Genomic DNA, 14,742 nt, shown 5'->3' with positions numbered 1-14,742 from the left:
CACTTGAGTTGCATGCCTGTTCCCACTCTGCAGGGCATAGCCTTGCTCCAATTCCAGTCCAAGAACAGAGATATTAAGTTCAAACACTGATATCTGCAGTTTTAAGCTCTGTAGGCACCAGCTTAATTTCTGGTGTCTCAAGCAAGCTGGAAACTGTAATGCTTTATGGGTTACGGGAAGAGTATTAGGTTCACACATTGTTGCAATGCTCAGAAAAATGCCTTAGTGACTGCAAGATATAAATAATCTGCGAGGTTCAGAAAGATACTGAAGTTTTGTGATCACCCCGCAGTGCTTTCTGCAGATTTTAAGCCTGGTAGCATCTAGGATCTGAATTGCTTGTCAGCTTGAAAGAGCGCTTTGGGAAAGCGTGTGGACACAAGGCAGATGTTCCCCTGCAAAACAGGGCTCTTCTAACACCGACTTTCGAAAGCTAAAAAATGAAGTTCACGAAACACTGGTCAATGCTGAAAATCTCCGTATTTTTTATCCTAAACATAGCGCCCTGAGGAAATCACTTCGCAGTCCCTCATCCAAGCATGCAGGGAACCCCTCTAATAGGGCCAAAAGATGAAAGAAATCACACCAACTTCATGTGGCTCAAGCAGTAACTCTGTGATTTCTTCTGCCTTTTACCTGTCTCATCGACTCCTAATGACACTGAAGAGATTAATAAGGGTTTACAGTGGAAAGCCCAGCACAAGGGAAAGCTGTTCTTTCACAGTACGTGCCTCTGAAGTTCCCATATATGCTTTGCCAGCTCAGCCACCGGCCTGGTGTGCAGGAGTGCAAGGTGAATGAGTGCCCTTGCTTAAGATCTTTTCTGGCCTTTTCAATACAGGAACCTCTGACCGGCGTGAATGATGTGGGCTGGCTTTATAACGTGGATTGCTACTCACTAGGGAGCTGAGGGGAGGCTGTTAAAGACTTTCTGAGGACTGTAGGTTGCACTATACTTGAAGTTGAGGTTTTCAAGGTCAATGGTTCGTTCTGTTTAGAAGCGAAGCGCTCTGGGCCTGGGGCAGGATCCTGGCTGCTGTTGCAACAGCATCAGAAACTGACAGGAGACAACAAACAGAGAGAAAATCATCGCTGTGGAAATATCGTTTATGGAGGAGATGGGAAGAAACGGCACAGTTCTGCTGTTCCACGCCTATACATTGGCAACGTTCAGCTGCCTCAAACGCCATAGGGACTCCGCTGAGTGCCAGGCTAGCTCACCACTGGTTTTGGGGTGTCTGTTCCTTTCAAAGCTCGCCTTACGAAGGTGGAATTCCTTCCTAAGAGCGATCACAAGCAGCAGACACAATTTTGCAAACAAATCAACCAGCAGAACCCTCTTCAGAGCTGCTCCTGGAAGGCGGGCACACCTGTCCTGGGCTTGGATCTACCAAGGGATCAGAGGGAAAGGAAGAGCTCATATCTAACCTGTTCTACAAACGCTTCCTGCCCTTACACACACAATAAATACAACAGATGAATTGCCGGCTGTGCCTCAAGCCGTCATTAAGTGGTTTGCCATTTCTTAAGAGGCTCAAATGCCAGGGTGGGCCTTTCCAGGGGCTGTGCTGAAGCAGCACCCAGCAACCGGCTGTCAATGCAAACACACACAGTCAGTTACCGCCACCAACCCTCAGCCGCTGGTCCCGGCAGCAGTTACTGCCACTGCTGTAGTTTCAATACCTGCGTAGTTTCACCCTCACACTTCCCTTGGCAAAGACGTGAAGCAGCTCCACTAGCATTCAGAGTTCAATAGAAGGAGTTCTATTTCTGCTGTATTAATTTCTACCCTAAGTTTAATTTTACTGGGGGAATTTTTTTACCCCAGGGTGCAGGGGAGTTGTGGGGGGGTGATAATTAAGGCCAGCGAGCTGAAAAGTATGCACACTATGTACAGCTATGAATAATCGAACCTTTTAACAACATTTCTTTCAACAATATTCAGCAACCAAAACAGATGATACTAATCTATTTTTGATGACTTTCCTGAAGCCTTTTAAAAGCATAAAAAGCACAATTTCTATTAGGCAAAACCCACTTTAAAAATAAAAATAAATAAATAAAAACAAAAAATACTCTCTCAAATAAACTATACAGGCTGTCAGAAATCTAGCTCTGAAACGGAGTCCTTCAGTCCGGTTCAGAAGACTCTGAGCCTGGATCTTTCATTCGTACAAGCAGGCGAATTTCCCTTGAAGTCAGTTCTACCACTCCCTGCCAGCTCTGAGGGTCCCAGCTTTGTGATCACAGCAATGTTTAATTTTTCAAGGGGACGGGGGAGATGGAACAGCCAGTCCAGGCTGCAGCCCTGTCTCTATATTACTGTGTCATGCTGCTCTGCTTCTGAAGGTCCAGCTCCAAGACTGCAGATCTGTCAATGACCAAATGTGATGGACCACCCATTGGCCTTTTATTAAACAGCACTTGTTCCCCCTCTAATCCTATCACCAGAGTAATCAAAGCTGCCATGTCCCAGGGTTTGATGGAACAGCAGGACCTGGGAAATGAAGACTGATTTTGTTAACAAAGTCATTCCTGCCCCTTGAATGATGTCTCATTGGTAGAAAGCGGGGAGACGAGGTTTATTTGTGCAGAGAATGAGGCGGCAAAGAAATGAAAGGGGAAGAATGGTGAAGTGTGAAGTTTAATCTGGCACGGTCTAAGGTTTCTTTCTTTGAGGCTGTCTCTGATCCAATCACCACCGGTTTGATATTTAACATCTCCCCCTGCAGTTGGAAATGATACAGGCTGGCGAAGACTGGAGTCAGGGCTTCGCAAGCCCAAATTAGTGGAGGGAGAGACAAGGGGGTGCTGGTGGCTCCTGCCAGCCTGACGGCCCCCCCACCAACACACTGTCATGAAGTCAGGCATGATGCAAAATCATCCCCACGAACCTTGGGATCCGGGGCATCTGGCACGGGTTGAATGCAGATTCTCCCTGAAGAGAGCAAGGTCAGGATGGGATGGGAGATGGGTTTTATTTTTAATTGGAGGAAGCGATATCAACACTGACTCGGTCTGGGGACCCCGGATCAACCACAAGTGAGAGCTACCATCCACCTCCCCAGGGCGGAGGATTTTGGGTAGAGGAGCAAGATCTTTCCCTTGCTGCCCACACAGGGTTTTAGTGGGGATACGATGCTGCCCGGGGGTCCCATCACAGCCCTGGGCCATCAGGGTGGATGCAGACAGACTGAGCAGCCGTCGCAGTCACCATCACCATCCCCTTCACTCCAACATGTGTCAGCCTGGGGAGAGCTTTCCACCACAGACCCACATGAGCATCCCAAAGAGGAGGGCAAGCTGAACCCTCTCCCAGGCCGGCCCTCGGAGGATGTGCAGACAAGTCCTCATGGTCCCTCATGCAGCGTCTCTGAAGGCCCTGAATGCCGTCCATCCCTCACCAGCTCTTCTCAGCCCTGGCCCACTTAATTTTGCACTTTTCTGGCCACTATGTCAGTAAATATTTATGCAGTCAGACAGAAAAGTTGTCTGTTTCCTCTTCTTTGCATGCCTCTTGCCAGCTTCTGTCCCACCTTCAATGAAAACCCTGAAACTCTGTATACCAAGGAGTGGTGTAATTTCAACCTGATCCAAACTTCATCTCAATTCCCGTTGCCAGGTCCCAGCCTTTTGCAGCGGTTCAGACACCTTGCCACCAGCTGTACAATACCCAGGGCCTGGACTTGGTGTGGCCAGCAGCTGCCAAGTCCCAGGGGTAGCGAGGATGCAGCACAGGGGGAGTGAGGATACAGCCCAGGGGTAGCGAGGATACAGCCCAGGGGTAGCGAGGATGCTCCCCAGGGGTAGCGAGGATGCTCCTCAGGGGCAGTGAGGATGCAGCCCAGGGGTAGTGAGGATGCTCCCCAGGGGCAGTGAGGATGCAGCCCAGGGGTAGTGAGGATGCTCCCCAGGGGCAGTGAGGATGCAGCCCAGGGGTAGCGAGGATGCTCCCCATGGGTAGTGAGGATGCAGCCCAGGGGTAGAGAGGATGCTCCCCAGGGGTAGTGAGGATGCTCCTCAGGGGCAGCGAGGATGCTCCCCAGGGGTAGCGAGGATGCTCCCTCCACAAAAGCAGCCGCTCAGCAGGAAGGCAGCACCATCAGAATGGTGCCAGCTTGGGAAAGTGGCACAAAACACCGAGCCAAGATTTCAAGGGGAACCAAGCATCAAAGTACAAAGTTTCTGGGCTTGCAACAGAAGACAATGCGCCATGCTCTACCTGCAAGAGCTGGCTCTCCAGGAAGCAGCTAATTATATGAGCCACCTTAATCTTTTCATCCGGCTAAGACAATCAACATTTCAAAGCCACGCACAGGACGTTTCAAAGATCGTACTTGGTCAAAAATGCAAGTGTATCCGCTTTCTTTCCGAGCAGATCAAACCCAAGTACCACACCGGGACCACTCCTAGATCTCCTCACGGTATCAGATTAACAGATTTGGTGCGTGCAGTCAGATTAAATATTTGCAGGAGCACAAAGCTGCCTTTGAGGGCAAGAAGTAAAAAAAAAAACACCACAAGTTTTTTCTTTTTTAATTTGCTAAGGGCAAAAATTACTGGACTTTGGGGACGGAGGAAACAAAAGCATTGACATGATTCAGCAAGGCATGGTTTTCAAACCTGAGTTCTGAATGCAGAAATTATGTGCAATATCCCCATAACAGTAATGCTGAAAACAGGTAAAGACTGCTGATGCCCTTAGCAGATTTGGGGCTGTAATTTATCACATATGTTCCCATCAAACTGTGCAAACACCTTAAAAGACAAAAGCTGCTCAATTTCTGATTGCCAGCTTAGTGTGTTTTAATTATGTGTTGCTTATTCCAAGACCTGGAATTGGGAGGCTAAACCTAGCAGGAATAATCCACTCCACTAAATTAGCACAGTAATACAGCGAGCAGTAGGACTGCCAGACGGTGTGATAACATTACAAATCACTATTGTTAAACAACTAGCCAGGTGTCAGGATGCATGAAATCTAGAGGAAGCAAGAAAATAAATCTCTGGGTTGTTTTGTTTAATTTTTGTCTCCTGTTGTTCTGGTGGCCTCATTCCCAGAAAAAGCTTCAGTCTAGGAAAAATCCTCCCGACACTGATCTATTTTAGCAGCAGTGTCAATTCTCTGTAATAATTAAAATGCAATGTACTTTCGTAATCAGCACAAACTTTTTGCATAAATTAGATTATTGTAGCAAAACAAAGGGGAAATTTTTGTTTCTATTTAAAATGCAGTGAACGAGAGAAAAAGAGAATGATGGTAAGAGCAGCAGAGAGCTTTGTACTCTGTCCTTTCTCCTTTCTCTGTCGCTCACGCTGTAAAAAGAAGAAAATGTAATATGATTCACATTTAAAAGGCTTCCAAGTGGTACATTTTTAACCAAGTGCTTTCACGTGCCTGATTCTAACTGCCATTTTTGACCTAATACAACCAAATGCTATTGGATGTCTGGAACGGTTAATGATTTTTTACCACACCTTAAAGCAGGGGTTCAACAGAGAGGAGAGGCACTTAAACCTTTCAAACAGAAAGGGGAAAACGAATTCCTTCTTTTGCATGTGTGGTAATTCATGCAAAGGTCCTGAGGGGCTTTAATTATTTTGTTGATAAACAAGAAAACTCCTCCAAAAGTATAAGTAGCCAATCTTCTCCTATGACAGCTGTATGCAGAGTTAGGCTTGAAGTATCGAATAAACCAAATGTTAGTGAAAGCGAGACTTTTTCCCCCTAAAACAGTTCCCACTAGACTTCAGAGAAGGGGGTGAAGGCGCTCTGAGGACATTTTAACCACACCAAACATCAGTCCTGTGATCCTTATTGCTACATCGCCAATAATTCTTCTACTCAAGTTAGGACAGTAAGATAAAGCTGGAAAGAGACTGATCCAAAACTAATGACAAAAAGCAGGTTAAGAACGAAATAACCTAGCAGTAACTGACACCATCTTCAATCTCCCCTGGATTATTTGTTTTCTTCCACACACATTCATTTCCTGAATTTCTAGTAAATCTGATTTCGTATAAACAGTTTCACAAAGCAAAGTCAATAGCTGTGACTGTGCTCCTGATTAATCCACCGAAATGAAATAGATCGCATAGCTTAGTATTTGGTTGTTTAAAGCTAAATCCACTGAAAGAATTCTGGAGTCCAGTTACACCAATAACGTTTGTTTCTTAATCTACATCCGTTCCTTTTTGCTGAACTTTACCTGTTTAAAATGAAAAAGCCCAGGCAGATTGCACACTTAATTTCCCCCGGTACGAGGGTGATGTGAGCCAGTTTGTTGTGACCTGGAGTGACTACTAAGAAGACGACTGACAGTTTGCACATACTTAAAATCTATTTGAACAATGTCAAAATTTCTTTCTGCATTGTTCATGCTTCATCCTCCTCCTGACAAGTACCACAGAGCTGCTTTATTTAAAACCAAACAAACAAAATCACTTTTTACCCAGCTCAGGGACAGGATGGGAGGCGTGGAAGTTCTCCCCACAAGTGGCAAGCCGGCGGACACACACATTCACACCCGGGACATTTGCCTCTCGAATAAATCAAACCCATGATAAACTCGCTGTGCACATTGCAGGATTTTTGCAGGCAGCACGGATCGGTGTGACGGAGAACGCGCAGCCCGACGCAAAGGCTGCCGAGGCCCACGAGCGACCCGTCCCGCCGCAACAGTGTTGGGGTTGACCCCATAAACGCGAGGAGAACGGCCCCCACCTCCTGGGATAAGCCATGAGGCCCAGGAGCCTCCTTACCTGGGAGAAGTTGAGCCCGTTCAGCGGGTGACACTGCTCTTCCACCCTCTCCACCGCACCCGTCGTCTTCTTCATCCTCTCGGCCTCCTGGGCGAGGTAGAGATCGAGCACCGGCACCCCTCTGGAGCGGATGTCCGTCTCCGTCAAGGAGTTCACCATGAGCATCACCCAGACGGGCCTCTTGCGCTCCCAGTTGCCGGCGATGGCGTTGAAGAGGTAGTCGGCGTAGAGCCCCTTGCCCCGCTGGTCCGGGGTCATCCAGTGGGGCAGCATCAGCTTGATGTAGTCCAGGTGGCGCTTGAGGCGGCGGTAGAGCTCCCGGGGCAGCACGTCCTGCAGGTTCTCCCCGTGGGGCAGCATCTGGCAGCTGGCCAGCCCCGAGATGGTGTAGGGGTCGGTGAGGTCCAGCTCGAAGTAGACGCTGGAGCTGGCGTGGAAGGCGGCCTTGGAGTTGTCGGGGATGAAGTCCCACACGCGCGTGTAGGGCACGTGGATGGTGCCGAAGAGATAGGCGGGGGGGTCGCGGCGGATGGTCCAGAGGAAGGAGTTGAGCTCTCCTTGCTGTGGGGAGGACAGCGGGGGCCGGTCAGCGGTGGAGGGACAGGACACAGCACGTGGGGGGAACGCCACCCCCGTGGGCTCCCTCTCCCCCATCTCCCCACGCAAGCCCCGTCCAGGGTCAACGCAAAGCCCAGGCGCGCCGAGGGGCCCGCGTGGGGCAGAGACCCCCGGTGACCCCCGGGCCCCCCCGCACCCCGCGGGGGCCACGCGGGCAGCGCCACACCTGCGGGGCCACGCGCGCCCGCCGGGGCCGCGCGCACACGAACGGAGCGGGACGGGGGTTCCCTCCGCCCGCACCCCCCCGCCCCCCCCGCCCCCCCGCGCCCGGCGGTCCCGCGGAGCGCCCGCGGCCACCCGCGCATCCCCGCGCGGCCCGGCCCGGCTCACCGAGCGGGGCAGGTCGCACTGCCCCGTGTCCATCTGCTCCCGCCGGGCCGCGGCGTCGGGCAGGAACCCCCCGAAGACGAAGCAGATCAGCGTCAGGTTGAGTTGCATCCCGCTTCCTCTCGCTCTCCTCTCTCTCCTTCCCAGATGAGCCTTTTTGGATTTCTAGGATCTTTTTTTTTTTTTTCCTTCCCCCTCCTCCTGCTCTTCCCCCTTTTTTTTTTTTTTTGGCCTTTTTTTTTTTTTTATTCAAACAAACTTTGCCAGTCCCATCTGCATCTGACAAGTGCAGGGGGAAGGACTGGCCGCCCCCTCCCTCCCATGCTCTCCCCCCTCCCGCCCTTTCCCACCCCCACCCCCTCTGGCTCCGGGCTTGTCAGAGGCGCTGGATGCTTTGGGGCGGACGGTTCTCATCGCCAGCCTCCGCCATGCTTTGATTTTGCAGACCGGAGAAGCTCCCTTCCCGCCCCCCCTCCTCCCCGGTCCGGGAGGCGGTTGGGGCGGGCGGAGGAGGGAACAGCCAGAAAATAAAATAAAAAAAAAAGTTTTTAAAAAAGAAAAGTTTGGGGTTTTGGGCTTTTTTTTTCCCCAATTGAGCAGCGAAGAGAAGCTCCCGCGGCGCCCCGGGCAGGGCGGGCGCTGCTCCGCGGGCCGGCGGCGCAGCCCGCACCGGGAGAGGCCGGACCCGCGCTCCGCCGGAAAGTTCGCGCAGCCGCCCCGGCCCGCTCGCGCCTCCCGCCGCCGCGCGCCGCCGCCAGGGGGCGCTCGCGCCCCAGCGCAGCCGCGCGGCGCCCCCTGCTGTGGGGCGGCGGCGCTCGCGCCTCGCCCGCCAACCGCCGCCGCTCCACCTGCGCCTCGCGGCTCGGGCAAACACGGCGGGGCCGGCCCCCCCGCGCTCAGGAAACGGCGCAAAATCGGTCAGGCAGCGCTTGTCCCGGCGCGGGGGGGACTGCGAGCAGCCGGCACTGCGGGATGCCCCGCGGAACCCCCCCGCAGCGCTCCGCCCGCGCCCCGCTCGGCTCAGCGCCTCCGAGCGGGGGTGCGGGGCGGGTCAAGGACGGGAGCCCCGCGTGGCCCCCAGCCTGGCGGGAGGATGCGGGAGATTGCCCGTGTGCTCCCGCAGCGTCCTGCTGCCGCAGCTTCCACGTGGACCAAAAAGCACCTTCCTCCAACAAGAGCTGAGCTGGTTCTCCTGCCAGGAGCACATCCCGGGTCCCTGGCCGTCTGGAGCTTCCTCTGGACGTTGTTGCAGCAGGTGCTCGACTCCAGCAGCTGCAACTCAAGGCTCGTCCCGAGTGTGCAGCGCTGTTAAAGCCGCATGGTTTGGGAGGAGAGGGCAGGCTCACAATGCCTCTTGCTACTTGCTGTGGTCAGGGCGCCACACGTAGCCCCTTCTCCCCGCAGGACACCGCCGGCCCCACGGTGCTGGTGGCCCTGGGTGTCTGCAGCACCCAGCCTGCTGTGTGCAGCCTACAGAGCAGAGCAGGTCTGGGCCCTGACCTTCCCACCACTTCCACAACGGCGAAGCCTTTCCAAAGTTACCAAGTTCCTCGCTGTATTGCAAAAAATCAAAACTATCGATGTTTGTTTGATGAAATACATCAATTACCAGCATGCAGCAGGGTCCTTCCGCTAGAGCGGAGCCAGCAGAGGTTTTGCCAAGGACGGCGGCAGACTCAGCCTATCTGGCCATGAGTGTGGCTTTCTGACAGCCCTGCGAAGGCTGACAGGGACACCGCTTGCTGAGGTTACTGATGAACAGACGCAGCTCTGCAGGCTGCTGAAGGGCTTTCCGACCACCGTGTGCGCATCCCATGGACTCTGCTCCCGGCCCTTGGAGGCTGGAGAGCATCCTCCTAACTGCAGCGTCAGGACCAGCGGCTCCTTTCTAAGTGAGGACTCTCATCCTGCCCTCCCAGATCTTCCAGCCAGGTAAAAAACATGCAGAGGAGCAAGGGATGGGTTTTCCTCATGGTCTTTCCAGTTCCTGCAAGGAACACCTAAACACCCCCCACAAGCATGCGAGGTGTTGGACGGTCACTGTAGGTTGCTCTGCCACCACCTGAAATGAAATCCAGAGGAGAAAGGGTTGTGCAGCCCATGTCCTAGCAGATTTGATACCGTAAGGTCTAATTCCAGTCAGAACACGGTGTCCTGTTGTTTTTCCTGAAGCTGCCACCAGCCAGTTAAAAGTTACAGGCTTGGTGCCGTCATGACACTGTAGCGTGAAGGCTGCTGCATTTGTTCTCAGCTGGACCAATCTGTGTCCCTGCGTTCAGCAGTGCCACTTCCAAAGTGACGTGGCTGCACTTGCCTGGCTGAGCGGCTTTGACTTGGTCAACCCTTTTTCCAGCTCCTTCCTAAATCTCTTCCAAAGTAGTGAAGGAACAGAGTGGCCTCATCAGAAGGCTGTTGGGGACATCTTAAGTGATGTGACCCAACGCCTCACATGCTGGAGAAGGTGCCTGGGAGGTCTGTATGGTGATGGGAGGCCCTATTCAGTCGTGGGTGCTGTGCTGTGAGGAAGGGTGATTAACCTTATGGATGGCATACATATCAAAGCACCCAGGGCAAGAATAAACAAACATCTTTGGCACTGTGCTCGTCCTCCACGAGCCAAAAGGCAGGTGTGTGTGTGTGGGTATAGCGAGTTTTCCAGCCGTTCCCCTGAACTCAGCCCTGGTGTTGCAAGAGCTGCCTAGCTGTGAAAACACGGCCTCGCCTTGATTTATGCCGTTTGTGGGCAAGATGACTAAGAGCAGAAATCCCGGTGGGAGCGCTGTGCGGGTGTGCACCCATCTGGTGGGACAGTCAGGTTGGGGAAGCTGCAGCCAGAGCTTCAGGCGGTAGGAAGCAGAGACCACAAACCACATGATACGTATCGCGATGTGCCACCTAAGATACAAAAGCATGCCCACGAGCTTTTTGTGAAGATAAGTCATTGGGAACAGCACGGGAAATTAATTCTTTTGTGTAATTGTAACATTTTTTTCTCCTTCAGATGAGTTCCATATGTCCTTGTGATTTTTTTTTCCTTTAAACACAGCAGTTTAGAACGAATCTTAAGTAACGTTTAGCCTGCTTCTAAAGTAAATATTTACAAAAACATTAAATAATGGTTCTGATCTTTGGAAAATGTATACTTCTCCCTACCTGCTACTGTTTTGTGCTTATCTGGAGTAATGGAGAAGCTTAGTAATAAACCCCAAGGCTGTAAAACAGTATAACAATGTGATTAGCAGTAATCAGATGGGAAATACTGACTATTAAAAGCTGTGAAGAGATAAGAGGGATAAACTGAGAAGGGAAGGTTGTGTTATTTTGCTTTAACAAATTTTAAGAAATCTAATGGGGGAAGAGGCTTTTAATCTTACAAAAGCTGTATTGGTTTTTGGAAGCATAATAGTGTGAGCTGATATTTATGTCATGTATCATCTTCAAAGAGCTTTAGTAAATACATATTAATCATTTCACCAACCACTTAAAGGCAACCACTTCAGGGGTGCGGTGAGGCAGGGACTGTACAAGCATGTTGTGCTGAGGCAGGAAGCGAAGACAGCCAGATTCAATACGGACTCCGGGTGGGTACGAGAAATACTTGTGGAGGCTTTAACAATATCTTTAATCAGGCAAAACAAAACCCCATGGAACAGAGGGCAGATTTCTTTGTTAATGAGAAGCTGGCATTGGGAGTTGCACTTACAGCATGTTTCCAACAGGTAAAGAAGTTTATTAGATCTGAGAGGAAGGAGCTTGTGAGGGATCGGTGTTTGCATGCAGGGAAGCAAAACAGTTTTTCATCAGAACATGCTTCTTACAGGGCTCAGGAAAAATATATCGTTGGCCTGTGCCGCACCAGAATTTGTCTGTGTGCCATGGTGTGCTGCTTTCGTGTGAAGAATTTCAAAGCATCCACGGGATTTGAGTCTCTGCATTTCTTGCGCCTTTCCTGTAACAAGGAACCCTGGCTGACCCACTGGCTCTCCCAAAAGCTGCCCTGTGTCAAAACTGGAAGAGTCAGAACCCAGCTTTTCCTTTCCCATGAGTGAAGCCGAAGGCGTCTGCTGCTCCTGCCAGGGGCGGCAGATGAGATCCAATCATTTTGTATGCTACAGATCCTAGGATAATTTAGGTTGGAAGGGACTTTGTGAGGTCTCTGGTCCAACCACCCTCACTCTGAGCGGGGTTAACTTCAGTGTTAGATCAGGTTGCTCAGGTCCAATTAAGGATCCTGATTAGATTTCTCTCCTCTCTTATGCACAGGTGGCATTATACGTAGCTGTCCTGGATTCAAAATGTAATAAGCCTCGAGCAGTTGCACTGCTAGCTATCATGACATGGCTTGTTATTTGCCATGACACCTGCGCTGTGATGTGTCTAGCAAATAGATTTTCCTGCAGAAGACTGATTTTGCTATTAGCAGTTGTATTCACCTATAACATCGTTGTTCAGTTATGCAATACATGATTTGAAACATGCAATTGTCAGAGGAACAAGTCTCTACTACTTCGGACTGTCACACTGAAATGCTGAATTATCGCAACCGTTTAAATGTTCCGCATCTTCTTTCCCTGTGTATTGCAATCAATACGATGCAGTCACTGTAGTCAGTCTTCTATTTCCTTGCCTTTTTGTCCTCCTATGTCCAATTCAGCGTCTTTTGCCTCAGCGTTCCAAAAACCAACCAATCTAGTTCTTGAAGAAAATCCCCTCTCCATCCTAACATCCTCCCTTCCAAGGACTAGGTATGAATTTTGCAGACCAACCAGCATTAATAGCTTGTATTACATTTTGCAAAGTCTCACCTTGTGCTGTGGCCTCTGCAATGACAGACCACATCCTGCCCCAGCCTCGGCGTGTAAATACACTGAAGAAAACTATTCCCAGTGTCAGGCTCTGGTATGCATTCTCCCTCTGTGTAAAGTTTAGTCTGCGCTTGTGTATGTATATAATATTACACATGCACGCACCTAGGAAGGTGTATGTATCTATGTGTGTGTGTGTTTATATATTTTAGCGTGTTTATATATACATATATATGTATATACATGCACAGACACACACAAAATGATGGGACAGGGGAGTACTATTAGCGCTCCATCATATGCTTTTCACTTCTTTTTCCCATCCTCTCAAAGATATCCCGGATTTGAGCCCATGGAGGCAGAAGCCTGTCCTTCTCTTACGAGTGTGGTGGATCCTGTCTTCTCCAGATCTCCTGTCTGCAACTGACACAGAACATTACTGTTCCGTTCCTAAATCAGAGAGATGATGACAAAAAGGTCCACCTGAACAGGAGTAATCTTCCTGCTTCATAGCAAAGGCTGTAGCCGTTTCCTTAGCACAATAGATTGTCTCCTTGAGGACTAATAAGCAAAGAGGTTTTTTCCTGCTCAGCATAGTTCAATGTTTCCAGGAGCTCCACTTGATTTCATAAACAGTTCAAACCTCTTTCATATTTGGCGAGTTCAGCTGCTCGAGAGTCCTCTGAATGTTCCGCTCTTTATTGTCATTCACTATGTTTTCTTTTCCTGGTTTCTAGATCGCCATTTTTTTCTACAGCCTTGGTATCATATTATCTTTTGAAAGAGGACTCTATGCCTGACTGTCCTTCTCCTAACCCGGAGCAGAATATTACAAGCAAATACAATAACTGGGTGCATATGACTGAAGTAGCTGATTTACCAACAGCATTCCTGTTCCAGGGGCTTTGAACACTCATAACGGACACACAAAATGTGCCAATATTGTGGTAATTTCATTTAAAAACTGCTCCTTTTTATATTTTGGAGCTGGTAGAATATGGCTCACATTTGCTGCCTGCGTATGGGCTTGCTCCTTATTAAACTCACGGTCCTTTTTTCCAGTAACCACTTCAGTGCCATGAGTCAACATAACTGGTTCAGAAAAACACCATCTGTCGATTGGATAAACAAAAGTCTAGTTAGCTGCAAGTTTAATAGATCACAAAATCTCACCAAGTCCATTTTTATGTTAATAAATTCCACCACGGAATTTTTTCTGATGTCACATGGCAAAACTGCTGTAAATAAATAGCAGCTGAAGCATTTGCCATTATTTATCGCAGTGTTTTGTGAGCTTAACAATAGAAGTAGGCCAGGATCTGAACTTCCCTGATTGTGAAGTGTCATCTGGGTCTGTATGTTGGGTTTCATGGATCTTAAACAAGTAGGTTTAGAAGGGATCTCATCTTGCCTGCCCAGAGCAGGTCAGATGGCCCTCCACTATGCCAACCAGATGTCCATCCCACCTCGGAGTGGGGCTGGGGTCAGTGCTCAGTAACAGCCACTGACCTAACATCATCCATCCTGTGCCCAAATTATAGTTTTCCATATTATTCCTGGAGGGCGCTAAGGTGTGAGATGTCTCCTCTGCCACCTGTGCTGGGAAGGAGCTCCTCTGAAAATCAGCTATTTCTTCCCCCGCCAATCTAGTCTGGTTTTAAAAGTTCCCCATGGTGGAGATGTAATGCATCAGGTGGTTCCTTCATGTCCTGTCCCCATCTTCCTGAGCAAAAGACTGGGCATATGGGTGGGTTCTAGAAAAGTTGTTCCAACAATAGCCATTTTACCTTTCTGAGCTATGGAGTTGGTCAGAGACGGTCTAGATGATCTCCCCATGAAAATAATTACTCTCCAGCTGCCAGGTTTCAGCAGGAGCCTTTCGTGTCTTCAGAGAAGAGTCATTCAGAGTCCCTGTTGTTTCAAATCAAGCATATGAAAACACTTCCAACAGTATATTCAAGTCCAAGATCCTTCCTGAGTGAGACCATGGTCAAGACTGTACCAGTTCACGGGTTCGTATAGAAAGGAGGGACATTGCCTGGCTGCCTTTTGTGTGGCCACCAGACGCCTTTTTGGTTCTGGTCACCTGCAGATTGTTTTTAATAGCAGCCCAGAACAAAACGTGCTCTTGCTTCTCTGGACCTGTTCACAAACACTTGATGAGACCTTCCAAGCCATCCTTAGCCCATTAAAAAGAGTGACGAACAAACTTGCCTAAGAAGTTATACAG

The 14,742-nt window shown here is 49.8% G+C and overlaps 1 protein-coding gene across 1 annotated transcript in view; it reads right to left on the bottom strand.

Moving 5' to 3' along the window:
- Window positions 1-7,974, bottom strand: part of TRABD2B (TraB domain containing 2B) — a gene marked incomplete at its 3' end in the record, with an annotated part of 261,347 nt that extends 253,373 nt beyond the window's left edge. Inside the window, exons 1-2 of the mRNA XM_082054677.1 lie at window positions 7,711-7,974; window positions 6,763-7,323 (exon numbers count right to left, since the gene is read on the bottom strand). Coding sequence (XP_081910803.1) covers window positions 6,763-7,323; window positions 7,711-7,818 — 669 coding nt within the window. The 5' untranslated portion in view covers window positions 7,819-7,974. The remainder of the gene's footprint in view (window positions 1-6,762; window positions 7,324-7,710) is intronic.
- Window positions 7,975-14,742: the final 6,768 nt, after the last annotated feature.

Source organism: Streptopelia decaocto (genome assembly GCF_964273445.1).
Source record: "Streptopelia decaocto genome assembly, chromosome: 5".
In the NCBI taxonomy this organism is placed as follows: domain Eukaryota; kingdom Metazoa; phylum Chordata; class Aves; order Columbiformes; family Columbidae; genus Streptopelia; species Streptopelia decaocto.
This window is presented reverse-complemented; position numbering and strand designations above follow the sequence as displayed.